This window comes from Trichosurus vulpecula, chromosome 7 (assembly GCF_011100635.1).
Source record: "Trichosurus vulpecula isolate mTriVul1 chromosome 7, mTriVul1.pri, whole genome shotgun sequence".
In the NCBI taxonomy this organism is placed as follows: Eukaryota; Metazoa; Chordata; class Mammalia; order Diprotodontia; family Phalangeridae; genus Trichosurus; species Trichosurus vulpecula.
This window is the reverse complement of record NC_050579.1, coordinates 21,716,900-21,744,184: the sequence shown is the minus strand read 5'-3', so window position 1 is coordinate 21,744,184 and position 27,285 is coordinate 21,716,900. Positions and strand designations below refer to the sequence as shown.

The 27,285-nt window shown below is 51.5% G+C and overlaps 3 protein-coding genes and 1 non-coding gene across 4 annotated transcripts in view; 2 read left to right on the top strand and 2 right to left on the bottom strand.

The window, feature by feature from the left end:
• The window catches only part of STX1A (syntaxin 1A), a 39,016-nt gene extending 29,971 nt beyond the window's left edge, over positions 1 to 9,045 (top strand). The window contains exons 4-10 of the mRNA XM_036768864.1: positions 415 to 489; positions 2,616 to 2,689; positions 2,810 to 2,918; positions 3,069 to 3,142; positions 5,542 to 5,679; positions 7,045 to 7,155; positions 7,342 to 9,045. Of these exons, the coding sequence (XP_036624759.1) occupies positions 415 to 489; positions 2,616 to 2,689; positions 2,810 to 2,918; positions 3,069 to 3,142; positions 5,542 to 5,679; positions 7,045 to 7,155; positions 7,342 to 7,419 (659 nt within the window). The 3' untranslated portion in view covers positions 7,420 to 9,045. The remainder of the gene's footprint in view (positions 1 to 414; positions 490 to 2,615; positions 2,690 to 2,809; positions 2,919 to 3,068; positions 3,143 to 5,541; positions 5,680 to 7,044; positions 7,156 to 7,341) is intronic.
• Positions 9,046 to 11,768: 2,723 nt separating this feature from the next.
• Positions 11,769 to 19,098, bottom strand: BUD23 (BUD23 rRNA methyltransferase and ribosome maturation factor). Its single transcript, XM_036769243.1, is given in 15 exon segments — positions 11,769 to 12,084; positions 12,086 to 12,199; positions 12,201 to 12,262; positions 12,265 to 12,308; positions 12,769 to 12,858; positions 14,626 to 14,687; positions 15,014 to 15,059; positions 15,290 to 15,375; positions 16,597 to 16,647; positions 16,778 to 16,874; positions 17,550 to 17,646; positions 17,744 to 17,826; positions 17,918 to 18,013; positions 18,837 to 18,874; positions 18,962 to 19,098. Coding segments are annotated over 15 exon segments (1,068 nt in total). The 5' UTR covers positions 19,010 to 19,098; the 3' UTR covers positions 11,769 to 12,030.
• On the bottom strand, positions 13,949 to 14,079 carry LOC118858875. The gene has a single exon (XR_005010998.1).
• A 146-nt stretch (positions 19,099 to 19,244) lies between the features above and the next one.
• On the top strand, positions 19,245 to 20,195 carry DNAJC30 (DnaJ heat shock protein family (Hsp40) member C30). Its single transcript, XM_036769232.1, has one exon. It carries the CDS (start codon positions 19,257 to 19,259, stop codon positions 19,896 to 19,898), a length of 642 nt encoding a protein of 213 aa, XP_036625127.1. The 5' UTR covers positions 19,245 to 19,256; the 3' UTR covers positions 19,899 to 20,195.
• Positions 20,196 to 27,285: the final 7,090 nt, after the last annotated feature.

Here is a 27,285-nt window from a genome sequence, read left to right as displayed (position 1 = left end):
GGCAAGAGTGTTTCAGGGGCCAAAAAAAACTGAGGAGTGGGCCTGGGGGAGATGAGAATGGAAATGTAAGCCCCTCCCAACTGCCTATGGGGTCTCCTTCCACTCTCTGAAAGGCCATCCAAGCCAATAGCCCCGGCCCCTGTCCCTGGTGCTGAATAAGGAGATGGCACCTTCACCTTTTGATTAAAAACCATTTAAATGGCTCCCCAGCAAAACTCTGCTGGTGGGGGTTGAGGGATTGGGGGTGGAGTGAGAAAGACACCAGAGGGCGCTCAGGAGCTCCTGCTTTGAGTTCCCACCCCCACCCCCACCCCACAGGCTGAGCCTGGCTGGGAGGGAGCAGGGCTGGTAGTAGACTTCTCTCTCAGCCCTAAGGACTCTGTCTCCTCTTCCTCTCTCCCCTCACACCACTAGAGACAAAAGAAGAGCTGGAAGAACTCATGTCAGACATAAAAAAGACCGCCAACAAAGTCCGATCCAAGTTAAAGAGTGAGTATGTGATGGGGCGGGGGGGGGGGGGGGGGGGAAGGTTGGGGGGAGCACCCTTTGGAGCCTTCAGCTATCATGCTGCTGTTGGGGTCGTGAACCGCTGAGTGCGAATCAAATTCTATTTTTACTATGAGGAGGAGGGGGGATAGTTCTTAATGATGTAAAAAGACTATGCCTGGAGCCCTGGTGTAAAAAGAAGCATTCTTTTGTACATTTCTCCCTCTCTTCCCACCCCTCCCTTATTTTCATATATTGGGTTTGGTTAAAGCGAGACCCACCCTACCAAGATGTATATTCCGGCCTCTCTGGACACAGCCTCACCTTCTGCTCCCTTTCCACAGTCTTGCAAACATAAACCTTTTAGGAAATCTTTCCCAAATTTGGTATCCTAGGGGGCAGGTGGGTGTAGTGGGTAAGTAAAGGAGGCAATGTGGTATAGTAGGAAAAGCCTTGGTTTGGAATCCGAGGCCCTGGATTTGAATCCTGGTTCCACCCTTGTCACTCCTTGTGTGATTTTCTACAGTCAATCAGTAAGCATTTATTAATTGCTTTCTGTACATCAGGCCTTGAGCTAAGTGCTGGGGATAGAAAAAAAGACAAAAACGGGGCTTAAATACTAACAGGGGAGTCTCCCTGTAAACAGAGAGGTCTATACGTGATACATACGTGATATTCTTCAGATGTGTCAGACTCTCTGACCCCCATCGGGGTTTTCTCAGCAGAGATACTGCAGTGGTTTGCCATCTCCTTCTCAAGCTCATTTTACAGATGAGGAAACTGAGGCAAACAGAGTGAAGTGACTTACCCAGGGCCACACAGCTAGGAAGTGTCTGAGGTGGGATTTGAACTCAGGTCTTCCTGACTATGAACACCCCTCAGGTACCAAGAGAGTAGAAGGAAGGTAAGTAACCCTATAGAGTGACACTCTCTTAGCCTCTGTGGGCCTCAGTTTCCTCGTCTGAAGAATGAAGGGCTGGACCAGATGGCCTCTGAGGTCCCTTCCAGCTCCAGACCTAAGAACCAATAATGTTAGGAAGGTACTTTTAAAACCCTAAAGCGTTGTACAAACAGGAGTATTATTATTTGTGTTTTAATTTATCTTCCTGTTGGTCAAATGAGTGGGAAGAGCTGCAATGGGCTTTGGAAGACCCGGGTTCAAGTCCTGGGTCCATCACTGGCTCACTGTGTGATCCTAGGCATATCACTTGCCCTCAGGGTCCCCACCTGTAAGATGAGGGGGTTGGGCTAGATGATTTTTCAAGGTCTTTCCAACTGACGCAGGGCAGCTAGGGGGCACCTTAGTGCATAGATCGCCAGGCCTGGAGTGAAGACCTGAGTTCAAATCCCACTTCGGACACTTCCTAGCTGCGTGACCCTGGGAAAGTTGCTTAACCCTGTTTCCCTCAGTTTCCTCCTCTATCTGTAAAATGAGCTGGAGAAGGAAATGGCAAACTACACGCAGCGTCTCTGCTGAGAAAACACCAAATGGGGTCATGGTGAGTTGGACACGACTCAAATGACTGAACGACAAATTCCAACTGACATCCTCTGATTCTGAATCTGAGTTGGGGTCACAAGAGTGCCAGTCTGGGAGTTATGGAGCCCTTTGCCACTTACAAGCCTAGACCTAGAACTGGGCCTCCAAGGTCATCTGGTTCACATGAGGAAACTGAGGCCAGCAATTTGAAGGTCAGGGTCATAGGATCACAGATCAACAGCTGCATGGGGCTTCAAAGGTCATCTAGAGCAACCTTTCCATTTTACAGATGAAATAACTGAGACCCCAAGAAGTTGTAAGATACCAAGGTTACATAGGTGGTAACCATTACTCTCTTGGATAATTCGAACTCAGCTCCTCTGACTCCAGAGTCAGTGCTTTTTCCAGGTTACCTCTCTTTTATTTACTAAACTATGTGACCCTGAGTAAGCCATCTCTCCTGTCTTTGCCTTGGTTTCCTCATCTGTAAAACTAGAGGCTTGGTCCCTTTCATCTCCAGCCTATGAGTCTCTATCCTTTCCTGAAGTGGGCTGGAGGTGGGGGAGGACCGGTGCTTTGCCACTCTCCAGCCTGGGAGGAAGGCGAGACCAGATCATGGAGATAGGCCTCAATCCTTGCTCCTCCTCAGGTATTGAACAGAGCATCGAGCAGGAGGAGGGACTGAACAGGTCATCTGCAGACCTGAGGATTCGGAAGACACAGGTGAGTGGGGGAAGACATGGGAGGGATGTGTGTCTGGGGAGCGCTTGGCTCCAGGTCAGCACAGGAAGCGGGTGGTTAGCCTTCAGAACCCAAGCTCATCTCCTGCCTCGTACCTCTTAGCACTCGACGTTGTCCCGGAAGTTTGTGGAGGTCATGTCCGAGTACAACGCCACCCAGTCTGACTACAGGGAGCGTTGCAAGGGCCGAATCCAAAGGCAACTGGAGATCAGTGAGTGCACAGCAGAACTGGCAAGGGTGGGCAGTCCCCAGGCCCTTGGCCCAGGGGTTGGGAAGAGCTAAGGAGGCCAGGCAAAGGAGAAGAGGGAGGAGGACAGAAAGATGTCTGCCTCACCTCCTTTGGGTTCCCTCCTACATGCAGCTGGCAGGACCACCACAAGTGAGGAGCTCGAAAACATGCTGGAGAGCGGGAACCCTGCCATCTTTGCTTCAGGGGTAAGTGCTCCAAACTGGGGCAGTGTGGTTAGGCACCTAAAGCAATGGATTTGGGGGCCAAGGGCCTGGGTCCTGATCCTGACTCAGCTGAGTCACCTTCACTTCCCTGGCCTTCCTCCCCTTTCAGTGAGGGGCCTCTAAGGCCTCTCCTCGCCCTGTGACCCATGACCTTTTTGTCCTCAGAAGGGAGCCGAGCCCATCCTTTGTAGACAGAGACAAAGCCTGGTCTGCAATGGAGACACCTGCAGGCAAGGGGTTTAGATGGGAATCCAAGCCCAGACGACTGTGGAGGATCCCTTCACCCAGGCCTCAGTTTCCTCCTCTGAAATTTTAGATGATCTTTAAGATCACTTCCAGGTTGAAATCTATGATCTGAATGGTCCTATTACTCTCTTTTCTTATGTCCTTTTATTTAACTGATTTTCAATGCTCAGCATTGTGTGTGGCACACAATTGGTACTTAATAAATGCTGATTGATTTCATTGTCATCAGGAGTTCCCAGTTAGGAACCCTCTCTACCAATTCAGGTGGACACCAGTAGTCTTACGGATCTGCCTGGGGTACTGAGATTTCAGTCACTCACCCAGTATAGCAAAGCCAGGATGTGGCCAAGGTAGATTTGAACCCAGATCTTCCTGACCCCAAGGCTGCCTCCTTCCACTAGTCTCCACTGTCTCTCTCTTACAAGCCTACCTGGGATAAATATAGAAAGGCTTCCTGAAGGAGGCAGATGGTGATGAGTGGGCAATTCATTTGGAGGATGTCAGGGAGATCTTGGCTTTCTCTGCCCTAGACCCAGGGGCACCTAAAGGCAAGGCAAGATGGGGTGAGAGAAAAAACTGCTGGAATGAAAGGACATGAGCTTAGGCTTGTGTTTTCACCCATCTGTCTGTAAAAGCCGCCGATCAAATTTGCAGATGACACAGACCTAGAAGGGATCGCTAACAGGGTGGGGGAAGGCTCTTGGCAGCCTGGGATATTTGGACAGATCTAATAAGATGACTTTTCATAAGGATAGTGTAAGTCTTACATTTGGGGTTCAAAAACGAGCTCCTCTGAAAAAGGTATAGGAGTTATAGCGGATTACAAGCCAAAGTGTGATATGATAGTCAAGAAAAAGATTCCTACCCGAGGCTACCATAAGACAGGCCCAGTATCCATAAGGAGGGAGCTGAGAATCTCATTAGACTCTGCTGTGCTCAGGGCATCTCTGGGGCTCCGTACTCACTTTGGGCCCAAAAGGTTAGGAAGGACATTGATGAAGTAGGGGGTACCCAGAGGACAGTCACCAAGATGATTGACAGCCCCTAGATCTCAGCACACAAAGCTTAGTGGGAGGAACTAGGAGAAAATTAGAACATGAGACCTCTCTTCAAGGAGAAGGTACTAGGGATAGAGTTTCCCAAAAGGAAGGGAGGGAAGAAAGGATGGAGAGAAAGAGGAGGAGGGAGAGAGAGAGAGAAAGAGAGAGAGAAGAAGGAGGAGGAGGAAAGAAGACAGAAAGGAAAGAAAGGAGGGAGGGAGGAAGGAAGGAAGAAAAGAGGAAGGAAAGAAGGAAGAAAAGGAGGAAGGAAAGAAGAAGGAAGGAAGGAAAAAAGGAAGGAAGGAAGGAAGGAAGCAAAGAAGGAGGAAGGAAGGAAGAAGGAAGGAAGGATGGAAAAAAGGAAGGAAGGAAAGAAGAAAGGAAGGAAGCAAAGAAGAAGGAAGGAAGAAGGAAGGAAGGATGGAAAAAAGGAAGGAAGGAAAGAAGAAAGGAAGGAAGCAAAGAAGGAAGGAAGGGAGGGAGGGAGAAGGGAAGCAAAGGGAAAAGGGAGGAAAGGAAGAGAAAAGAAAAGGCAGAAAGGAAGGGACAGAGGAAAGGGATAGAAAGACAATTTTCTAAATGCACAGACCCAAACAGAAGGGAGGCCAGAAAGAAACACAGCTTAGAAAGTTCCATTTTGGATTTATTGTATATTTAAAAGGAAAAGCAAGTTATATGTAATAACATTATACGTAATTACATATAACACACTTTCACATAAAATGCTCATTTAATGTCTAATGTTATATATGGAAAAGCTTTTTAACTGGTTGTTTGTTAAGACAAGTGAACTCTACACTTAAAAGGAAAAACAATGTTCGCAGTTTTGCGTACAATACTCATTTTCCGTCCCATTGTGTGTGTGTGTGTGTGTGAGTGTATGGAAATAGTCTTATTTGATTTTTGTTAGGTTCAAAATAAAAATAACAGAAATTCAAAAGAAAGAAAATTGCCCTGGAGTGGGACAAGGGAGGCCTCCAAGCTTTAGGCTCCTGAGAATCCAGTCTCATCCTGGCTGCTAGTCCAGGCCTTTGGCCTCCACTCCAGTGTATTGAAGCCAGCCTCCATACCAAAGGCTCTTCCTGTCTCCCGCAGATCATCATGGACTCCAACATCACAAAACAAGCGCTGAGCGAAATTGAAACAAGGCACAGTGAGATCATCAAACTGGAGAACAGCATCCGAGAGCTTCACGACATGTTCACAGACATGGCCATGCTGGTAGAGAGCCAGGTGAGCTTCCTCCTGCATCGAGGGGATGCTGGGCTGAGCCCTCCACACTCCCAGCCCATCCTCTGCCCCATCCCAGGTGAACCGAGGAGGCTGAGACTAATGTGTATATGTGCAGAGGGGTGGGAGGACAGACCCCCAGTGCCTCAGCCAGGCCCTGGAGGTGGGGGGTGGGAGGGCCTCTAACCTCACCCACCGCCATTTCTGTCCAACACGCTGCCCCTGGATGGAGCCCTCAGGTAACAAATAAATGACAGCATGAGTCTCTTCCTAGGACCTACTCCCCAGGGCCCACCTTCTGCATGGCTGGACCTACTGAGTCCCCCTCTCTGCATGACTTTGCCCCCCAGGACCCCACCCCCCTGCATGGCCGGACCTCCCAAGCTTGGATTCTAATATGGTTAGGCCCAGTAGGGCCTGAGCACCTACATAATTCAATCATGGACATAGTCCTAACATGCACATGCACACGCGCGCGCGCACACACACACACACACACACACGTCATCAAATCACAGAAGGTCAGAATTGTGACCTCACTGTGTGGTCTACCCCCACTCCCATTTTTACAGATGAAGAAACTGAGTCCCAGAGGCCAGGTGTGGCAATGCCAGGACTGGAAGAATAAGTTCACCTTTCTGTTGCAGTTTCATCCCCATTTCACAGATAAGAAAAGGGTGACTCAGAGAGAAAAGTGACTTACCTGTGTCTAGCATCACCTGGAATTTGGACCTCGGTCTCCTGACACTCTGCCCTTGGCTTTCTGCCATCTTGTATGGAACTAACGATTTCCATGTTGTCTCCCCCACAAGAACGTAGGCTCTTGGAGGGCAGGGGCTGGTCTTTTTTACTTTTCTTTGTATCCCTTGTGGCTGCCACATAGTAAGCACTTAACATGTTTGTTGACTGACTGACTGACTGATGGACCACTCCCAATCCTCCCCTCCCTCCTGGGGGAGCCAAGCATGTGGGCTTGCTGCCTCTTTGTCTTCTTCTGTACCCTCCCCACAGGTGGTGGTGTGAAGGTGGGGGCTTCTGCATGGATTGCTTCTTGCGCCCTGGAATGGGAAGTGTCCCGCTTTCCCCAGCATGCCCCGGGGGAGAAGCCAGAACTCCCAGTAGCTTATCTCTTGCCAGGATCTGACAGTGTCAGTTTCTGGGGAGCCCTGGCTTCAGGGTCATAGGTCCAGAATCATCCCCCTGACGACACACACAGCCTCCCCCTGACTTCTTTTCTCTCTTCTGCATCAGGGCACCTTATAAAGTCCAGAACCGGCCCCAAACCCACTCTGGCCCCAAGGAGTAGAGCCTGAGAGCCGGGTAAGGAGGGGCTGCCCCTCCAGCTTGGCCCCCCCCTTGGCCTCACAGGGTGAGATGATTGACCGCATCGAGTACAATGTGGAGCACTCTGTGGACTATGTGGAGCGGGCCGTGTCGGACACCAAGAAAGCCGTCAAATACCAGAGTAAAGCCCGCAGGGTGAGTGGGACTGTGGCTGCTCCTCCTCCTGATCCCCTGGGCCCCGGCTTCTTCCTGATGCAGATGCAGGTTCTGAACCTCGGCCCAGGAAGAAGCCCAGCTGGGCCTCCTCTCCCTCCTGAGCACCACACTGCCATCCCAGTCCCTCCACCCCCACTCTAACCCATTGTTTTCCTTCCCCTGCAGAAGAAAATCATGATTATCATCTGCTGTGTGATCCTGGGCATCGTCATCGCCTCCACGTTTGGGGGCATCTTTGGATAGACTCTCACCCCTTCCATCTCCACCAATTTTGGACCATCCACAACGAGGAGGTGCCAACAGCTGCTGCTAACCACTGGGGCCCCTGGGGAAACGTCTCCTCTTCACCTTGGGGCCCAGAGCCCCTCCCCCCTTGTGCTCGTGCTCCGCTCCCCTCCCCCCACACCACAAGGGCTGGCCCCCTCCCAGAGCAGCTGAGCCATGTCATGTGCATGATCTCATTGTAACACTGTGTGTGTCTGTGTGGAAGGGGCATTTGGACCTTGGGGGACGAGGGGACAGAACGTGGGAGTGGGGTGGGACAAGGAATGGAAGACTGGGGTAGAAAGGGCTAGGGCTTCAGCTCCATGACTGGAATGCCAGGGAGTGGAATCAGGAAAGGGAAGGAGCAGCCACGGGGCCCAATAACCCCAAGAGGCCGCTGATAATTCCCCAAATCCCCCCAGTGCAAGGGGCCTAGAGAGAGAGAGGTAGGCCAGGCCAGGCGCCAGATGCCTCAGCCCCAACCCACTCATTCCCTTAGTGAAGGCCACCCTGGGCTGAGCCGCAGATCCATCCTCCTGGTCCTGGCTGCTTCCCTCCCAGCTCAGGGGCTAGAATCACTCCTTCAGCAAGCCCCATCTCTGCCCCTTTCTCTGACCTTTGACCGCCCCATCCTGAATCGAGTCTAGCAATGGCCAAAAATAGGGTAGGGGCCACTTGGTGCTGTTGCCCACTTCTCAGGGAGGGGGGAGCCTTGAGGGACCAGTGGGGTAACACTACTGATCACTGCCAGGCTGGGTTCAGGGTGCTGCCCAGGATTTGGACCTCCATCCCTTTCCAGCTCTGGCTCATCTCTATGAGAGCCTAGAGAAAAATGAAGAACATCTAGGTCTGTCCCTATCTTCCATCCACCCCACAAGCCTGAAGGGCAAACCTTTCTCTGCCCCTTTCCCTGGGGGAGGGTCCTCCTGGAACCTACAGGCTGCCCAACTTCTGTCCCCCCCTTCCCCTGGAGACCCTGTGATGGGAGGAAGGAGCAGCCAGGCCTCAGCTCTCAGGCGGCAGGGACAGGAGCTGTCCCAGAGGGAGTCTCCTCCAGCACCCTTGGGGATGGGGGTCCCTGCGCCCCGTGTATGTTGCATGTACAGGGCATGCTCCCTGACTCCCATGCTTCACTGTGCCCTTCCTCTGCCTTCTCCCTCCCCTGATGTGCCTTGTGCCAGGTTTGATGGGGGTGTCTCATAGACACAGTATTCACCAGCCAGCAGGAGGGGCCTCTCCTCCCCACTGTTTGGGACTTTGGGGGAAGTTTAAAAACAAAATCCCCACTTGAAGCTGCCCTTGCCCCATTTCTCCCTCCTTTCTGTGGGTGCCCGGGCAGGCACGGGTTCTTCCTGGGTGGGGTGTGTGTGTGTGTGAGTGTGTGTGTGTGCATGGTGCCCTGGCCAGGGCTGTATCCGTGCCCGTCTGTGCCCCTGCCTCTCTAAGGCTTTGCTCCAGCCCAGTGACTGTGACCACTGTCCTGTGCTGCCTTTCCAGCCGCTACCCTGCCCATCTCCTCTCCCTTCTCACCAAAGCTCTTGGTGCAAACCAGCTGCCCATTTTGTGAAATTTTTATGTAGAATAAACATTTGTATCTGTACCAGGCAGAAGACTCCAATTACCTTATTCTGTTAGTGACAGGGACAATCTAGATCTTCCGAACAACAGCTACAAAACCATCCTTGGAGCCCCTAAAGTCCATGGTCTGACTCCTGCCCCAGCCTAGGGGTGTGGCTAAGGGGAGAGCCAATCAATAAATGGGGAGAATTTGCCAACAAAATAGCTGGGTGGAGCAGTGGACAGAGGATGGGCCTGCACTCATGAAACCTGGGTTCAGCGCACTGGACCCACTACTGAAGGCAGCAAGCAAACAAGCTGGCCATCGCTATCCAGCATCTGACTGGGGTGAACGGTCTGAGCCAGAGGAGATGGGGATGGCCTGGAAGGAACATAGGCGCTCCAATTGGGCAAAACTGCGACCTGGAGGTGAGGGGGTCCTGACCCCTTCCCCACTCTAAATCCTATGATCTGATGTCAGTGAGCCACATCCCGGGAGGGCAGTCACAGAGAGGGGAAGTTGTGTGACCCTTTGTGGAGAACAGAAAGGCAATCCCCTCATCTTAAAGACAAAGAAAGGTCCAGAAAAATGATGTCACCTAGGTTATGCTGGTACCTAGGCCTCATCTCTCCTGAGCTCCAATCTGTAAGGGTGGCACCATCCTGCCCCACCTCGTTGCCATCCACAATTCTTGGCCCTCTCACCCCCACCAGGGGCCAATCAAGGCCCCGTACTGCCCATTGTAGCTCGGCAATGCCCCCCACCCCCACCCCTCCCCTCCCTCTACTCACATAGGCACCATCCCCAGGCTGATTCACACCCTCATCTCTTATTTCGGCTACTCCAATACTTTCCTAATTGTCCCCTTCTTCATTCCCCCCACTCCAACCCCTTTCACACAGCTGCTAAATTGATATTTCTGAAGCATGGCTGCTGATGTCATTCCCCTTCTCAAGAACTACCATAGCTCCCTATGGCCTCCAGCCCTCCCTCTGCCTGCATCCTCTCTCTCTGGCCGAGTCTGATTCCCTCCAAAGTGCACATTCCAGCCAGACTGACCCACTCCTAGCTCTGAGCTTTGGCCCAGGCCATCTGCCAGGCCTGGAAGGCTTCTCCTCATGGCCACCATGCACAATCCCCAGCTTCCTGCAGGGGCAGCTCAGGCCAAAGGCCACAAAAGGCCCTTCCTTTTCCCTATTCTGCATTCAACTAGAAGAGCTAACAAAGCTAACATTGGGTCCCTAGAGCTGCATCCCCGTTTCTCACTACGTATGTAAGGATATGGTTTTGCTTTTTACAATCTTGTAACTGCAGTGATGTCCCTCCTCCCTGAGGAGTGTAGCTGAACCAACATAGAAGCGTTCCAGCTCCCATTAAACACACCCGTGCACACACATTCATATATAGCCAAGTAAGACCATGACCCAACTGGTAGGATCTCGGTGTTTTGTAAGTTTATTCCGCCTCCCCCTGTGAAATGTGAGTTAGAATTTCACATGATGGGGGCAGCTAGGTGGCGCAGTGAGTAGAGCACCAGCCCTGGAGTCAGGAGGAGTGAGTTCAAATCCAGACTCAGACACCTGACGCATGTGCTAGCTGTGTGACCTTGGGCAAGTCACTTGATGCCAATTGCCCTGCCCAAAAAGAAAGAAATTTCACATGATGCATCTCAAGGCAGGAGAGGGAAAGGGACGACCTAGAAACTCCTCTCTGGGGTCTTTGGTTCCTCACTTTGGAGAATAACCCAAGGCTGATCTCCCAACACTTGCCCATTAACTGTCATTTACCCTGCATTAATTTTCCCTTGATATTTGCTTTCACCCCTAAAACCTGGGGAGAGTCTCATCTGAGCCCAGTGACTGTAGTAAATGGGACCATAAAGCCCCTCCATATCCCCCTTTCATACTTTTAATTACTGCACCCAGAGAGACCTAGCATGAAGGTAGCAGATTACACCCTGCTCACTAGCCCCAGAACCCTGGGACCTTTGAAAAGGACAGAACATCAGTAACATGGGACATGTGACCTCTGCCAAGCAAGAGGAATTAAAATGGGCAAGAGAAGCCAGATCGAGTGCCCATCTCATTTTGAAACTCCTTCAACTCAGAGCCCTCACTCCAAAAGCTACAGGGAGAACTTCTCATTTAATATCTTTCCCCCCAAAACACACCTGGCAGAAAGAAGGGTGGGACTCCAGCATCTTTCCATTTTTGCTTTCTTATCCACAGTGCCTGACACACAACACAATCTGAACCCTGGTCCCTCACTACAAACCAATTCAGTGCTTCCTGGAGCTGTCGCTACATTTCAAGTCGACAGGAATAGCCTCACAGGTGAAGGGGCTTGGGCTCCCCACTTCCCACCCCCCACAAGGGGTCCTCTACCAAGGACCAGCTGGGAAGGGACAGGCTGAAGCGAGTGCTCTAGGCAGGTTAGCCGGGATTTTAACCACCCCTTTAGGTCTGTCCCTCACCAAGTCCTCGTCCCTTTTCTCTTCAGTTTCCTTGGCTCTCGCTGTTTACCAAGCAGCAGGACAGCAGACTGGGAAGAACCTTGCATAGGAGTCAGTTTGATGCTCCCACTGACCAACTGAGTGACCTTGGGCAAGTCACATCGTGTCTTGGGGCTTCAGTTTCCTTACTTGTATATGAGATGGGCTCTAAGGGCCCATCTCTGAGCCTGGGATTCTGGGCCCAGCTGACGTCAAGTCACTGACTTGGAAAGTGGTCACCCACTGTACATCAGGTACAACGTCGACTTTCAAGACTACTTCACTTCTGCAAGTTTTACTTTATTCAAAAACACGATGAAATAATCTTAAGTCTTTAAGTCTTTTTTTTGGAGGGCCCTCCCTGACGCCCATGATGTCACCTCACTGTTGGGCAGGCTCCTCCAAACAAAAAGCCCGGAGAACAGGAGCAGGCCAGGCACAGGCCTCACCCCTACATCTCTGGTCTTCCAAGACCTCTGGCCAAATCTGTCCCTTCTGGAGAATCTGCAAGAGTTCGTGATGATCCCTTGCGTCAGCAAAGTTAAGGCACAAACAGAGTGTTGCAAACTGGGGGGGCCCAGCTCTGTGGCCCCAAGAACCAACAGAGGGCTCTGACTTGCTCTCCTGGGAGTCAGATAGTAGCAGCAGCAGGTCAGCCTACAGCCAAGGCTGGATTGTGGCAGACAAACAAGAGACAAGCTGGAGCTGCCCGGACAGCAAAGGGAGTAAGCTCTGAACTGGCTCCAAAGGATGTGAAGAGCTGCTCAAAAGTGGGGCCTCCGCTTGCGGCCAGTGTAACGTGTATCAGCTCGGACCTCCCTATGAGACAGATGAAATGTAGTGAGAAAGGGAACTGGGGAAGAGGAGGGTGCATCAAAAGCAGCTCCTCAGAGGCCACGCTTCACACCATAAGCCAGAGAGCACAGTCAGACTCAGACTGCTATCCAAGGTCCAGGATGGGACAAGCCATCCACTGACCCAGACGAGAATATTGCCTCTCATTCTTACTTTCGCCCACATTCTGCTACCGATGGGGCTCTATAATTAGGATCAGTGATGGGAAGTACTAGCAACTGCTGGGAGAGGGAAGTGGGCAGCGTCCCCAAATTCCCCACCTGGCCTGGGAGTATTTTAAGGATTTGTTCCTAGGACTTGAAAATAGCTAATCCACCTCCACTCAAGAGCTCTGCTCTGGGATGGGGCTTTTTCAGATTCTCTTCCTTAGCTCCAGAGCACACAACAGAGAACAGCAGTAGTCCACGGATGTCCACGCACTCACCTGCCCTGCCGCCGCCGCCGCTCCTTCTTCTCCAGGATCCAGTCTCGGCTCTTTTTCACTGACTTCCCCTTTGCGGTCTTATACCGGATCCTGTGGCGGGAGGAAGAATTGTGAGCTTGTGAAAAAAGCCCACTGGGTCCCTCTACCACTTCATTAATGATCACACAGATTGTCTCTCCTCCGGATGCTAAAGTTGGACTTCACACAATGCAGCCGCTTCTCCTTTCACTGGCAACACAAGTGAGGGGAATTATCCAGGAGCTCTGCCCTCATAAGTCCCCTTCTGGGAGGGGGCCAGGTCACATAACCAGCCACACCCTCCTCAATCCCTGACCCTCCTCCTGTTGACCAGTAGCCTCTTCCATGAAGCTGCCCTCATCCCTCCTCATCTGAGCCTAGTGCTCTGTACCTCAGAGTTCTCGTTTTTATTATATTTTCCTTTGCCCATGTCTTATCATGCAAAACTCTAAGTCCTTTAAGAGCAGGCACCCTGTCTTACTGTCTCCTCAGACACGCTCACTGAATGGCATCAGGTACTGCAGACAGTCATCTGAGCATTCTAGCCACTCTGGACCCATGGGCACCTGCAGCTAGTAGACAACCACTTGTTCCAACTGGGGCAAAAAGGGGCTGAGTGCCAGGGGCCCCCACTCCAAGTGAGTCACAGTAGAGCTGACGGTGCCAAAGGACAGCACTTCTGTAGATGGCCAGAGACCCACTTCTGGGACCTGGAAGGCACTAGGCTGGCTCAACTGGCAGTAATGTTCAAAAAACATTTACTAACGTAACATAATTACATTAAATAATTAATATAATATCTAGAGAGTACTGCTTCTTAAATCTTGAGAAAATACCCCACACTCTGGAAAAGCTATTAAAAATTGGGAGCAAAAGAAAGTAACACTTGACAGTGAGCCCCTAGTCCTGGCTTAGTCTTGACTTAGCCACCAAGCTGCCTCACCTGATTATACCCCACCCGCCTTGGACCTCAATCTTACCATCTGTAATACAACAGCATTCAGCACTGCATGCTAAGATCCCTTGGACTCCCCTGACGGTCTGAAGGGCTAGGGGAGCTCTTCTGCTTAGCTGAGGCCCCATGTCATCCCAAAACTCCAAGGCTTGGGCAGGGCAGCACCTTTGGCCCAGTCAGTACTCAGTCAATGGCTCATAGGCACACAAGTGTCTGAGGCAGGAAAACGTGGCAACCCTTAGCTACAGGCAGCCCCGACGAGAGTCCTCCAATGATGCTCTCGGTCCCTTGCCTCGGCTGTGGAACGAAAACATCCAAGCAGCCCCACGGCTGAGACGCTCAAGATGACAGGCAGCTTGGCAGTGGTGCCACCCACCAAGCCCAGATCAGAACTGTTTGGGGCATGAGTCGCACAACCAAGCTTCACACCAGAAAATCCTTCATTCCCCTCACTTCTCTCATTTTTTCTTTCCTTAAATGGGCCCGGCTGTTACATTTAGCAGTCATTAATTCCTCCTTGTGTCTCACCAGAAAAGACCTAAAAAGGCTCCTTAACCAAGCTGCCATGTAAACATGTGAACAGAAACACACTGAGTGTCTAATTCTACCAAAGAGCCTAAGCTATCCCTGGGGCAGGAACTGAGGGCAGTTAAAAGGGGGAGTCGGTGCAGCACCTCACTGACCTTTAACAACTCTACCTCTCTGTTTAGAGTAAAACATGGGGAGAACAAGGAAATCCTACCATCTCCTCAAGCTTCCTGCCTCAAACAGGCCTCCCTGCTTGGGGTTTCTGGTTAGTCAGCTCTCCAAATGGAACCCCACTCTTTCTCCCTGGGCATTTCCCAAATTGTACAGGAATCAGGCCAGGTCATGGGTTTCTTTACCTTTCATTGGAGAATTTGGACTCTTTCAACTCTTGCCCATCTCCACACTCAGTGCCCAGGCCCTACAAGAAGAATCAGGGTCAGAAAGAAGTGAATGCACTGTGATGGTAATGATAGCAGCCTGGGAACATACACAGCAAAACAACATCCATAGAAAAACAGACACACACACACACACACACACACACACACACACACTCTTTAGGGTAACTAAAAAGGAGTCTGATATAACAAAATGCAAGGCCTCCCCTCAAGAGACCTAAACTTTAAAGGACACTTAGGCTCTGACAGACACTGTGGGCACTCACAAGCTACACCCCATCCCCTTTCCTTAAAGAGTGAATGGGGCAATTCTCCATGCACTCTCAACCAGGAGATACATCCTTACCTTGGGCAACACACCCGAAGGGCCAGCAAACAGACAGAGGAAGAACCTGAATGGGACAGAAGGCAATCTTGAAGAAGGGAAGTACCATCATCTTCCCCTAAGTTCCCTTAGTTGAGAGCTTCATTTGCAATTGAAGGCCAGGAAGGGCCCCAGCCCCAGGCGCCTCCCTCCACTTGGGCAGTGTCCAGCTGTGCCAAACACTACCATGTGCCCTTCTGTCCAGCATCTCTCTCAAACCTCCCACTACCAGGGACAGGATGACAATCCCAGACTCACTTCTTAGCTTTAGCGCTGTTGGGGAAGTCCACCACCATACCCCCAGTGAAACCGGCCTTCACTGCCTGGGCTGTTATCAGCTCCAACTGAGGCCAGAGAAAGAAACACTGGGGATTAGGTTTAACAAGGGAGCAGGTACAACTGGCCCCCCATCAGTCTCTCCTGAAGCCAGTGGGGACCATCAAAGATGCTTCTGGACGGCTCCAAATATGAGGAGTGGGAACAGAGAGGAGAGAGAAAAGATCCTCTTCCCAAGCTGCGCTCCCAGCTCAGAGCACTGTACGAGTCATAGAACAGAAATGACAGTTTTAGAATGAGGGACAGTTTCATTCTTTGCCTTTCTCCTCTGCACCTTACTGGTCTGGTGCACGGAAAATAAAAATACTTGTTTGCTTAATTTTTAAACTATGTGACCACAGACAAGTTCCATAACCTGAAAATGACTTGGACAACTCATTAAGCCTATAGGGATTATGAGAACAGTTACCAATCTGCACTGGCAGGAGGTTCCTCAGCAGGAATTCCCTACAACAGGGGAAATCCTAAGCCTAGACCAAAAAACAATCTCAACTACTCCAAGAGCTCCAGCTGAGCTCCAGAAGAGCCACCAACGGTCTGAGGCCCATGACTTGGACACCGCACCTTACGGTAAAATCAAGCCTCCCCATCCTACAACAAGGAATTAAGCCCATAGCCCATCATGATCAAAGAGACCTGAAGTCACCACTCTCCTTTAAAAGAACTTTGGGGCCCACTTCCCCTTTAGGGAAAGATGTTCTTGTAGAACTATTGTAGAAATCGATGTTCTTGATTGTTTCATGCCCCAATCTGGACTCTGGAGTAGGGGTCAATGTCTTCTTATCAGACACAAAGGATGGATGTCATGGCGTCCATGGCTACCCAGAAGGGTGGCAAAGAAAGAGTTCTTCCCTCTTCAAACCAATCAGCACCATACACTTGGTGGACAGAAGTGTCTACACTTCCCTAACCCTAATCCCATCACTATTATCCAAAATTTGGGCATGATGTAAAGGAAAAATTTCCTAACCCTTTGAGAAAAGGTTCTCAAACATTTTATGCTGGGGACCCAATGAAGCCTACGGGCCCCTTCTTAGAATAATAGGGTTTTTTAAAGTATGTAAAATAAAATATACAGGACTAATCAAAATAAAGATAGTAGGGTGTAGAGGGTATTCCTTTTCAGGTACAGATTGGAAGAAATGGCCTCTAAGGTCCCTCTTCCAACTCTTAAATGCCATTAGTTTGGTCCATGACACAACAGCTTGTCCCCATCCAGGCAAACTTACCTGCTCAGCATTCTCAGGATACAGCTGCAAGACTGCTCGAGCTCCTCGGGCCTGCAGGAGAATGGACACTGTTGGTCTCTGGTCAGGCCCCAGCTTATCATCTGAAGCAACCAAGACAGCTATCTGGGACAGTGGAGATCCCAATGGCCATTACAAAAAACCGTGGAGATCTCATACTCACCAGAACAGAATAAAGGGACGAAAAAAAGTGGTGCAAGCGCTTGGCAGGGTTGTGTGTCTTCTGGTCAGCATTGCAGAGCCACTGCACAGCAGAAATGCTGAAGAAAGGGCCCAAAGGGCTCTTCAGAAGCTTGGCCAAGCCTGGCATGCCTGCCCAACCCCAACTCCAAGCCTCCATCACCTCCCCATGTTCCAAGACTATTATCTCAGTGCTCCTGCTTCCTCTAACCTTGGACTCATTCTATTTCTACCATTTAACCCCAGAATGTCCAAAGAGGTCATAGTTAACACCCTGCAGGCTCACCAAGATACATTTTCTCAGCCTCTACAGTAGCCAACCTTTCTGTTCACTTCTGCAGTGAGTTGATTCAAAGTTGCTTAAGCTGCTTTTCCTTTGAGACTCTAGAAGGGCCTGCCTTTGCCTCAAATGCTTTTTAAGTTAAGTAAAAATTCATGATTACACAAGGATGCACTTGAGCTTTTAAACAAACACCATTTCCTCCTTGTAATGTCCTTCCAAGGACCTTTCTTCTCCAAACTCTCTCCTAATCTTTCTCTCTCCAGGAAGTCCTCCCTAATGGGGAGGAGTGATTTAGCACCCTCGCCAAGACCCACCTCTGAACAGCCCCCTCAGGTCTTCCTGACACCATGTCCAGAACTGTATCCAAGGCGCTAAGCTGTCCCAACAAGCACTTGTGTATTAACAGCTGACAATGTTCTTCCACAAGGCCCCTCCCCCAAGCATATGTCACATCAGGGAAGACACATCTTACCTAATACAACCATCAAATAAGCCCGGCCTGAAGGGGATGCCCTGACCCATGTCCCCCCGAAGCAGGTCTCCTTCCACTTCTCGATCCACAGCCACATCTATTTATTCAAAGGTGATCATGTTAGAGGAGACAGGCTAGTAAATCCAGCTGCTTGTTCCAACTAGTACACACAGCACCTAAAAGGCCTCGCTCACCTAGCATGGCAGCACTAATGTCGATGCCCACCCAGTAGTGCCCCTGCTCCGAGATGAAGTCACCACTGAGCCCAGAACCACAACTGGAAGGCAAAATCAGACAAAGGGTCAGGGCTGAAGGCCAATGAAGACATACCAAAAACCTGACATACCAAAAAAGCTCCGATGTCTCACCCAACATCCAACAGGAAGCAGGGCTGGTCCTCGGGCAGACTGAGGAGCTCCACTGCCCGTTCTGACATCTGTGTCTGGATCTCAATCATGCGTGAGCTGGAAGGGGAGAAATGGGGGGTGGGGGTAAGGGAACACCCCAGCTGGCTGGCAACTGCTCTTGGCAGGATCTGCAGGCAAAAGTCCAGGAAAGGAGAAGCCGGCCAGACCAGGAGAATTCTCTCTTAAATGACCTTCTCCTCCGAAGTTCGGCTGTACCTTCCTACTTATGACCAGGTACTGAAGATGCATCTTCTCTCTTTTTCCTACACTAACCCTCATCGGCGCAGACCGAGGTGGACCCTCTGGCACCAACAGCGCGCCTCGGGCTGTTTTCTGTGCTTACTCTGCTCCTGTCCTGGGTTTGCCCCACAAAGGCAGGGCCTTCTGCTCTGGCCGAGGTCCACCTGCCTCCCACCGCGGCCCCTCCATCGCTTGGGTGTTGAAGGAAGGGCTGCCTCCAGAATGGGAAGGACCTCCCCCTCCCCCCCCAGCCCCCCGCCTTCCAATACCCCAGGCCCCCGCCCTGCCTCAGGTCTGCATCCTCCTCCGCCAAGCCAGAAAAGGCGGCCTGGGGTCTCGGCTAAGGCAGCGCCTGCAACCCTCCAAAAGCCCCCCGAGGGGTGGCCGGGGCCGCCTTCGTGCCCCAGACCTAGGCCAAAGTAACAGCGGCATTCACGGGGCGCGTTACGGGCCTCATCTCCTTTTGTTATGCCCATTTGACAGTTAAGGAAACTGAGGCAGACCAGCGGTATAGCATATTTGCACCCCGCTCTTCCTGACGCCAGCCCCAGAGAGCGGTCACCGCCCCGCCCCCGCCAGCTCCCCAACCTTCCAGCAGGGCCCTAAGAGCCCACCCCACCCTACCCCGGCCCGCTCTTACTTGTGAGTGTACTTCCGGGCCTCGTCCTCGTTGTAAAACTATGGGAGAAAGAGAGAGAGCGGCGGTGAGGGGGGGTGGGGGCGGGGGGACGGAGTTCTCGGGGAGTGGGGTGGAGAGAAGCTCACCAGCTCCGGGGGCCCGCGGTGCTCCGGCCTCCTGCCGCTGCACGCCATGGCTGCACTCCGAAAGTCTCCTCAGAGCCGGGTCATCTTCCAGGCGCCACCGCTCCGGCCCAATCGCCTCCTCGGCGCTGTGCTCGCGTCATCACCCCGCGAGCGCGCAGGCGCACAGGATTCCCTCCCCGGCCCCGCCCTTTCCTCGTTCCTGTCTTCCTCCTCTCCGCAATTGGCCCCGAGGAAAGCTCGTCAGGTACTCCGCCCCGTCTCATTGGCCGGCCCTTCCACCCTCGCCCCGCGCAAGATGGCGGCCCTAGCCGGCCGGCGGTGGTCGCCGCTGTTGTGGTCCACGGGACGAAAGGGGACCCAGTCCCGCTCCACCGCTGGTGGCGGCGGCTCCTGGACTGGGAAAGACCAGGCAAGCGGCGCATCCTCCCGGTACTCGCGCACAGCGCTGTACGACTTGCTGGATGTCCCGGTCACGGCCACGCAGGCGCAGATCAAGGCAGCCTACTACCGGCAGAGCTTCCTCTACCACCCGGACCGCAACTCGGGAAGCGCGGAGGCGGCGGAGCGCTTCACACGCATCAGCCAGGCCTACATGGTGCTGAGCAGCACCACCCTGCGCCGCCAGTACGACCGCGGCCTGCTGGGCGCCGAGCACGCGCGCGCGCCCCCGCCCCCCAGGCCCACGCACGCGCACGCTGCCTCAGGCCCCCAGCGTGCGCGCCCCGCGCCGGGCGGCAAACACATGTTCGACTTCGACGCCTTCTACCGCGCGCACTATGGCGAGCAGCTGGAGCGCGAGCAGCGTCTACGGGCCCGGCGCGAAGCCTTGCGCAAGGACCGCGAGAAGCGCGCCCGCGCTGGCCCTCCCTGGGACGACAGCCTGATTCTGGGCCTGCTGGTCTTACTGGGCTTCCTGGGCTTGGCGCACATCAAGTAAGCCGGCCTTGTCTGGGACCGTGAAACGCCCCAGCGCAGGGGACCCCAGAGGACCCTAGCCCCTGCCCGGGGAGAAGGGACCCTTGGTTCCTGGCGGATAGTGGGGAGGCTGGCGTGCCCTCGGGGGTCGGCCCCCGAGGGCTTCCCCTGGGCTGGGGGCCATAAAAGCCGGGTCCTGGTTCATCATGCTCTGCCCTCCAGGATCGTCTGCCTGCCTGGTCCTGGTTCGGGGACCTTCCCGTCACCTTGGCAAAGTGTAACCCCAAGTGAAATGCCAAATGAACCGCATCTGAATGAATCCACGTGGGGTCTTGTCTTTGTTATCAGTCATCCAGGAACACTGGGAAGGCCCTGATGTCAGGATGGCCCAGTGCTGGGTAAACCGTGGACTTGGCTGCAGGAAATTCAGGCAGCTCCATAGCTTTGGGACCGTGGGAAATGAGGAGGGTGAACTCAGGGACCTCCAAGGTCCCTGTGAAAGATGGTGGCTTCTTCATTGGTGTCTTCAGCCTCCGCTCTCCATCCATTTTCTGTGTGGCTTTGCACAAGTTACTTTAGCTTAGATCTCTTCTATACAATGCCTGTATGAAAGCAGATGGCCAAATCAGGTGATCTTTTAAGATCCTTTCCATTTCCAAGATCTGTGTGATTCTAGGTCCATCTTTTATTGAAATGGATGGTGCCAATGAAGCCACCTTTGCTTTTTCTCCCAGCCAGTTTACCACAATAAAAAGTATTCCAGAGCACAGACTGGACTAGTCACTAGTTGACTATGCAGGTGATTAATGCTGTGCAGTCTGTCCCCACTGCTGGAGAAATGGCACCTAATGTCCCACTGAAAGGTGGAGGGATTTGGGAGGAAGGTCGGTAGTGTTGAGACAGGTGAAGGATATGCTGTGTGTTAGCCACAAAAACTACCTCTTTGATAAATGGCTGCTAAAATTTTAATAGGTTCATGAAAAGGTGCCTCTAGCATTGTGAGATTTGGTGTTTGGGTTTAACTAGAACACAGAAAATGTAGGGAAGTTACAGCATCAGTCCAAGCAGGTGATGAGAGTGTTCATTAGTGGAGGTGGGAACAGTATTTGGTCACTCACTGGACATGAGAGTAGAGAAGGAGAATGAATTCAGAGGTAAGCCAAGGTTTTAAACATGGAAGTCTGAATGGTGGTTGATGCCTCTGACAAATTGTGGAGTCACGAGCAAGTTTAAGGGGAAAGATGAAGAGGTGGCTCAGTTTTAGACTTAACTGTTGAGTTTGAGATAGTAGTAGGGCATTCAGTGGGGAAATAGGTAGCTGAACTGATGGGTTTGGGGCTTGGGGGAAAGGTCAAGGCTAAAGAAAGGTTTGAGAGTCATCTGTTTAGAGGTGATGATTGAAGCCCTTGAGTGAGTGAGATTGCTAAGAGGTGGCCTAGGTCAGACCCTTCCTTGGTGAGCTCCCTCCATAAGAGGTTGGAAGAGGGATGAGGAGCCAGGGAAGGGGCTATGGAAGGGTCAGAGTGTGGAATCTCAAAAGCAGAGAGACGTATTCGCTGTCCCCTAATAGAAGCTGCTGAGGTTGCCTGAGCCAACCCATTCCAGGCCTAGTTTGGAGTGAGGGACGTATCTCTAATACAGTTAGATGAGCTTTGAGCATGTATCATGGTATGAAGAGATGTAGTCAGCGCAGAATCGGCAGGGCTTCATTGGAAGAGCTGTTTCCCTGGGCCAGGAGATTAATACTGCCCATGGCTAAGAAAGTTGTCTTTTCCTTTTGTGCCTGGTCAGAGCTTCTGTTTAAATTCCCTGAATTTAGGCTTCCTTAGGCTCTTTCTCTTGTGTCAGACTGCCCTGATCCTTTAAATATCCTCATCATCTCAGAGCAAGATGCCTCATTTTCTTCTGAGCTTTTGGCTTGGGTTTTACTGGGTGTCTTTGGATAAGTCCTTAATGTGTTATATGCCTGTCCTACAGCCTGAGGGCCAGCCAGGCAATAATCATTGTCCTTTTCAGTCGGGCTCAATGATGGCATAACAGTCATTTGGAACAGCAAAGGTTAAAACTTGGCCATGGAAGCCAGCAGTGGAGTCAGATTCAGCAGCCGGGGTCACTCAGCTAATAGCAGCAAGGTGGGACTTGGGTAACTGGGCCCTCTAGAAGGCCTTCCTAAGCCCAGAGGGACCAAATTGTCTTGCTGCTTTAAACATTTCTCCAAAATAGGATTACTCTCTTCCTTCTAATCCCTTTACACTTGAAAAATAAGGTCCATCTTGACCTTGTGTGTTTCCACAGTCCCTTGGTGCTGGGGTGACAGAATGTAATTTTACCCCAAAGGAGCAAGACTTCATTGCTCCTTCCCCCGCTGCCCGTCACCCTGGCTCTCACCCTCCATTCCCAGCCCAGAATCTGCAGTAAGAGGCTCCTCCTGTCAAATGCCCAGTGACAGCAGTGGCTGACCTTTGTAGAACTCCTCAAGGTTCATGGAGCACTTTCCTCACAACAACCTATCGGAGGGAGCAGTACAATTGCTCTATTTCACAGCTGAAGAAACAGGGTCAGAAGGTGAAGAGTTGCCTGAGGAAGGTCACCCAAGCAGGGAGTGTCAGAGCCAGAGCTTGTGACCCAGAGATTTTTCCAGTGTTCTTTCCAAAACACATCGGGATTGCTAGGATGTCAGATACGTCCTAGCACCTAAGTAACCCCTAAGAGCTCTTGGGAGCTAAGGTGCCACTACTACTTCGCTCAGACTTTCTGTTCTCTCTCTGTGAATCCCGAAGGCCTTTGGCAAAGCAATTTTGCCAAGGATTCGACTCAGCTCCCAATGTCACCATCTACGGGTTGTTTCTAGGCAATGCTTCCTGTGGCCTCCTGTCCCTAGGAGCCTATAAGCAGCCTAGGGAGACTGAACTTTCCCAAGAAGTTGAGCCAGGTGCCTCTCTGCCCCCTTTAGCCACTCAACAGGGGCTTGGGAAGAAGGCCAGAAACTAAAACTGGATCCTCTTAGTGTCCTGAGCAGCAACATAGACCAATCCCTGGGCTCCCTATCCCATCCCACCCCCTGAAACTAGATTTGGAAGGAGAGTGAGGGAGGAGATCTCTGATCCCAAGCAGTGATCTTTGTGGTGTTGTTATCGTAGTTGAGATTACATTCAACCACAAATCCAACCAGTCCGTCAGCATTTAGCAAGCAAGGAGTTAACTCCAGCCCAGCTATTGGAGATTCAAAGACAAAAGTGGCAGACATTCTCTGACCTCATAGAACTTCTATAGAGTATAATATGTATTTAGGAAAGCAAATATGGGCAAAAGAAATAGTGATTGGGCATGAGGCAACTGGCGAAAGTGGGAATGACAGATCAGTGTAGGGACTTGGGAGGGAGAGGGAGAGGTAAGGAGGGAGAGCATGCTAGGTGGGAGGCATCGCTTGGGCAAAAGTACCGAGGTGGGAGACAGAAGGTTTTGAGACCAAGTTGATTCATTTGGTTGGAGGTAGAGTATGTGAGGGAGAGGAATGCATGGCAAGATCTGCCCAAGCCTGACTGTAAAGGGCTTTCGGTGCCAAACAGAGAAGTGTAGAGTTTGTACCAAGAGCAGTGGAAGCCACTGATGTTTCTTGAGTGAAGCAGTGGCAGACGTGTGCTAATTAGGGATGTCAGTTTGACAGCTGTGCAGATTGCAAAGTGGGAGGGTGGGGGTGGGAAACGGGACAGTCCAGAGAGACCATCCAGGAGAGGAGGGGGATGACCTGTGTGAAGTGGTTATAGGATGAGAACAGAGAAGAAGACAGAGGCCAGGGACATTGGGGAGCTGGAGTCCAAAGGGCAAAGGGAAGGTGTACATGTCCTCTGGGAGCCCATCTCCTCCCTGTCCCCCAACTCAAGACCAAGGAATTCAGAGCTAGCTGAATCATGACAGAGAGAGATGCCTCTTTTCCTTCGGAGGCTCCACCACCAATTCACCAAATATGTTTGGCTGAATCCTCCCTCTGTGCCTTCAAGATCAGCCTGTCCAAGCTCATGCCCCCCATTCTTTCCCTGGGGGTTTAAAGAGTGATGGTTCATCACCCAAACCAGGCCCCCTTCCTTCCTACTGCTGATAAGATTTCAGCTACTTGTTCTCACTTCCATGTCACTGACCAATAATAGATTTTAATTCAATTAAAATGTTTATGTTCCAGACACTTCTCCACTAATGCTCTCCTCCAGTGTCTCAGCCTGGCATGGAGGAGATGCCCATAGACCATAAATGGCTCTGTCGACTTCTGCCTCCCAAGATAGAAAGGCTTCAAGTATAGGCCTGTATACTGTCCCAGGACCAGCCTAGCCAAGTTCAGAGAGGTTCAATCACATCACTCCCTTCTCAGGGGGTGATGAAAAAAAATTCTAAACCATAATGTTATATAAATGTGACCTGTTATTTGGTAAAGGGTGATAAACTAATATGGAAAGAACGGAGGGAGAGGGGATGATTGATAGAGCTTAAAGCCCTGGAAGAAGTGGATTCTGTTCCCCCTCCCTATCCCTCAGGGTATATACATTTCTTGAGGATAAAAATTGTCTTGTTTCTGTTTTTACATCCATAGTGTCTTGCACAGTTCCTGGCACTAAGGCATTTAATAAATACTTATTAACTGACTGAAAGCGTACAGCTGAATTGATTGGTTTTGGAAGGCGAAGGGACACCATACTCATTCTCGTCTGCCCCCGCCCCCACCCCACCCCCATCCTCCTCACCCGGTTTGGGTGGATACCACTGAATAGGGTACAGCCTAGACCTGAAAAAAAAACTCAGGCAGCTGAACCCTAACAACAAAAGAGATTTTTCCAAGGCCCTGGCCTAAGGAATTCCTTCTGATCTAGGAGAACAGGAACATTCAGGAGCTCCACCATTCCTTCTAGGGTCTAGGAAAGTGGAAACTACAGAAGCTTCCTGTGTGGCCTAGCCAGACCAAACAGCCACATCTTCTAGGCTTAATACGGTGCATCCATCGTGATCTTGGCTCAGTCACATGCTGCTTCTCCTTTGCCCTGCCTACGTGCAAGAGTGTGCCAAGCCCAACACTGAACTAATGCCCTAATGTCCCAGACCATGTAAGGACAGCACCATCTAAGGCTTTCAGTGATGCGTCCTCAGCCAGGAAGTTGGTAGGTACCGTCTCTCCAGGTCTCTTAGTTGAAGCTGCCATGTTACCTTCTTCATCACAAACTGGGAGGGGAGCCACACCTCCTTCCGGTCTCTGCTCAGGGCTCCCATTTCAAGGCTGTGGAGTAGTTAAAAATTAGCCTCTTGGGAAGGCTGGAGCCTAGATCTTTGGTCTACTTACGTACCACAAGTAGGCCTCATTTTATGCAAGAAAAGGACTCTGGAAAGGTTGATGTCAGTATTATTTTAAAAGAACAGCATCAGGGAGGAGAGTGACTCTTAAAAGAAAACATTGGTTAGATCCCATGTAAAGCAAAGAATCCTTCAGACCCATGGGTTTGGAAAGAGTTAGCAGATTTTCTTAAAGCAAGAAAAATATGTAAGTGGTCCAGGGAGCCGCGTTGAACAGGGACAGATCTCTTCTCCAGCCAGGTCTGTGCAAGGAGCCAAAGCAGGTTGATTACCATGCCACGACATGGTTTATTTATGAAAAACCTGAATTAACTGGGGTGACCCACCTTACTGATCCTCCCCGTGCCAGCAAGCTCGCTTTGGAAATGGTTTGGTCTGCAACAGCCAAGCATTTCCTTACTATCCCTCATTGTGCATGGGTACCTGCGCGTGTGTGTGTGTGTGTGTGTGTGTGTGTGTGTGTGTGTGTGTGAGTGTGTGTGTGTGGTGTGTGTGTGTGTGAGTGTGTGTGTGTGTGTGTGTGAGTGTGTGTGTGTGTGCGCGCGCTGGATATCGCATCCTCAACACTCCCTTTGTTCCCAGGTTTAGAGTGGTTTTCTGAGCCCGACTCGCCTCCTGCCTGCCAGTCACCTGCTTCCCCTCCCCCTTCAGTCAGGGTCACATCCTGGGCCTTCAGTTAATGAAGTTTCTCATTAACCAGCCAACTCTAAGGTTCTCTCCCCCCTTACCCAGAGGCAAGCCCACTGGGGTGGTGAGCCCCGCCTCTTCCACCAGCACCAGAGGAAACTGCAAACCACAGCCCCTTTAACACAAGAGGGTCACTGAGGGACCTACTGACTGTCCTCGTCTGTGCCCCCCCAACATAAATGCACACACACACACACACACACACACACAATCCCTTCTATGATGAAGCTTTTCAAGGGCCCTCCAGTTGCCATGGCAACACTTCTCCCTAGCAGGCCCATCAGCCCCTCCCAAGGGCCTGTCCCCATGGTGAGAACATCACGGCCTCCTCCCCCAACCTGCTTCCAGCCCACCAGATGGTCCTCTGAGGTCCTGGGGGGAAAGGAAGCTAACTCAGAACCCTACAGACTCAATTACCTGCCTCCAGGCTGATGCCCCAGGTCCTGCAGGATGCTTGGCCTCAAAGGGAATAACCTTACCACTGCACTTAAGAGTCAAAAGACCTGGGTTCAAAACACAGCTCTGCCTCTTTGTGTCTGATGACCTTAAGTAATTCACTTCTCTCATGGTCTCATATCCGTTGTAAAGTAAGAGAGATTGGACTAGAACTCCTCTTGTGTCATAGGCCCCCTTGGCAGTCTGGTGAAGCTTACAGACCCCTTCTCAGAATGGCTTTAAACACATAAAATCCATAGGATTATAAAGGAAACCAGCCTGGGCAACCCTGTCTCAGAAAAAAAACAAAAAACCCCAAGCTCCTAGACCCAGGTTGAGAACCACTAAATTAGGTGATCCTCAATTCCTTTCAATGGTAACATTGCATCAGCCGGAGACCTGGTCCAAGCACGCTACCTCTTCAGTGGCCTCACCTAGGCCTGCCTCAGGCTTTGATGCTGATGTTGGAAAGAGTCAGACTTAACATGCCAATGAAAGGCAGAAGGAATGCAATGAAAAGTCCTGGACTGGGAGTCAGGGGGCCTGAGCTCTGCCCCTTCCCACCTGGGTGACCCTGGAAAGCCACTTCACCTCAGGCAGCCTCAGTTTCCCCATATGCAAAATGCGGGGGTTGGACTAGATGGTCTCCTAGGTCTCTTCTGGCCTGATTATCTCCCCACATAGCCAAAGGCCAAACACCAGAGCAAAAGTCCAGTCCAGAGGCCAACCTCCACACTCTCAGCAGATCATCAATATGGGTAGGGATCTGGTCAGCCTGGAACAGATCCAGGGGAACCAGCCCCACGTGAACAAGGTGATGAGGTCCAAGGAGCCCCAGGGCTGGCACCACAAGAAGTGAGGGATCCTCTCCCAAGGCCAGCTTGTGAATTTCGGCCAAGACCAGGCTGGCACGCACACCCTCTCCATTCTGTCTCCAACTGGGCAAGCAG

Bases quoted from the DNA above. Each gene is read 5' to 3' on its own strand.
- DNAJC30 (XM_036769232.1), top strand. From the start codon at position 19,257: ATGGCGGCCCTAGCCGGCCGGCGGTGGTCGCCGCTGTTGTGGTCCACG.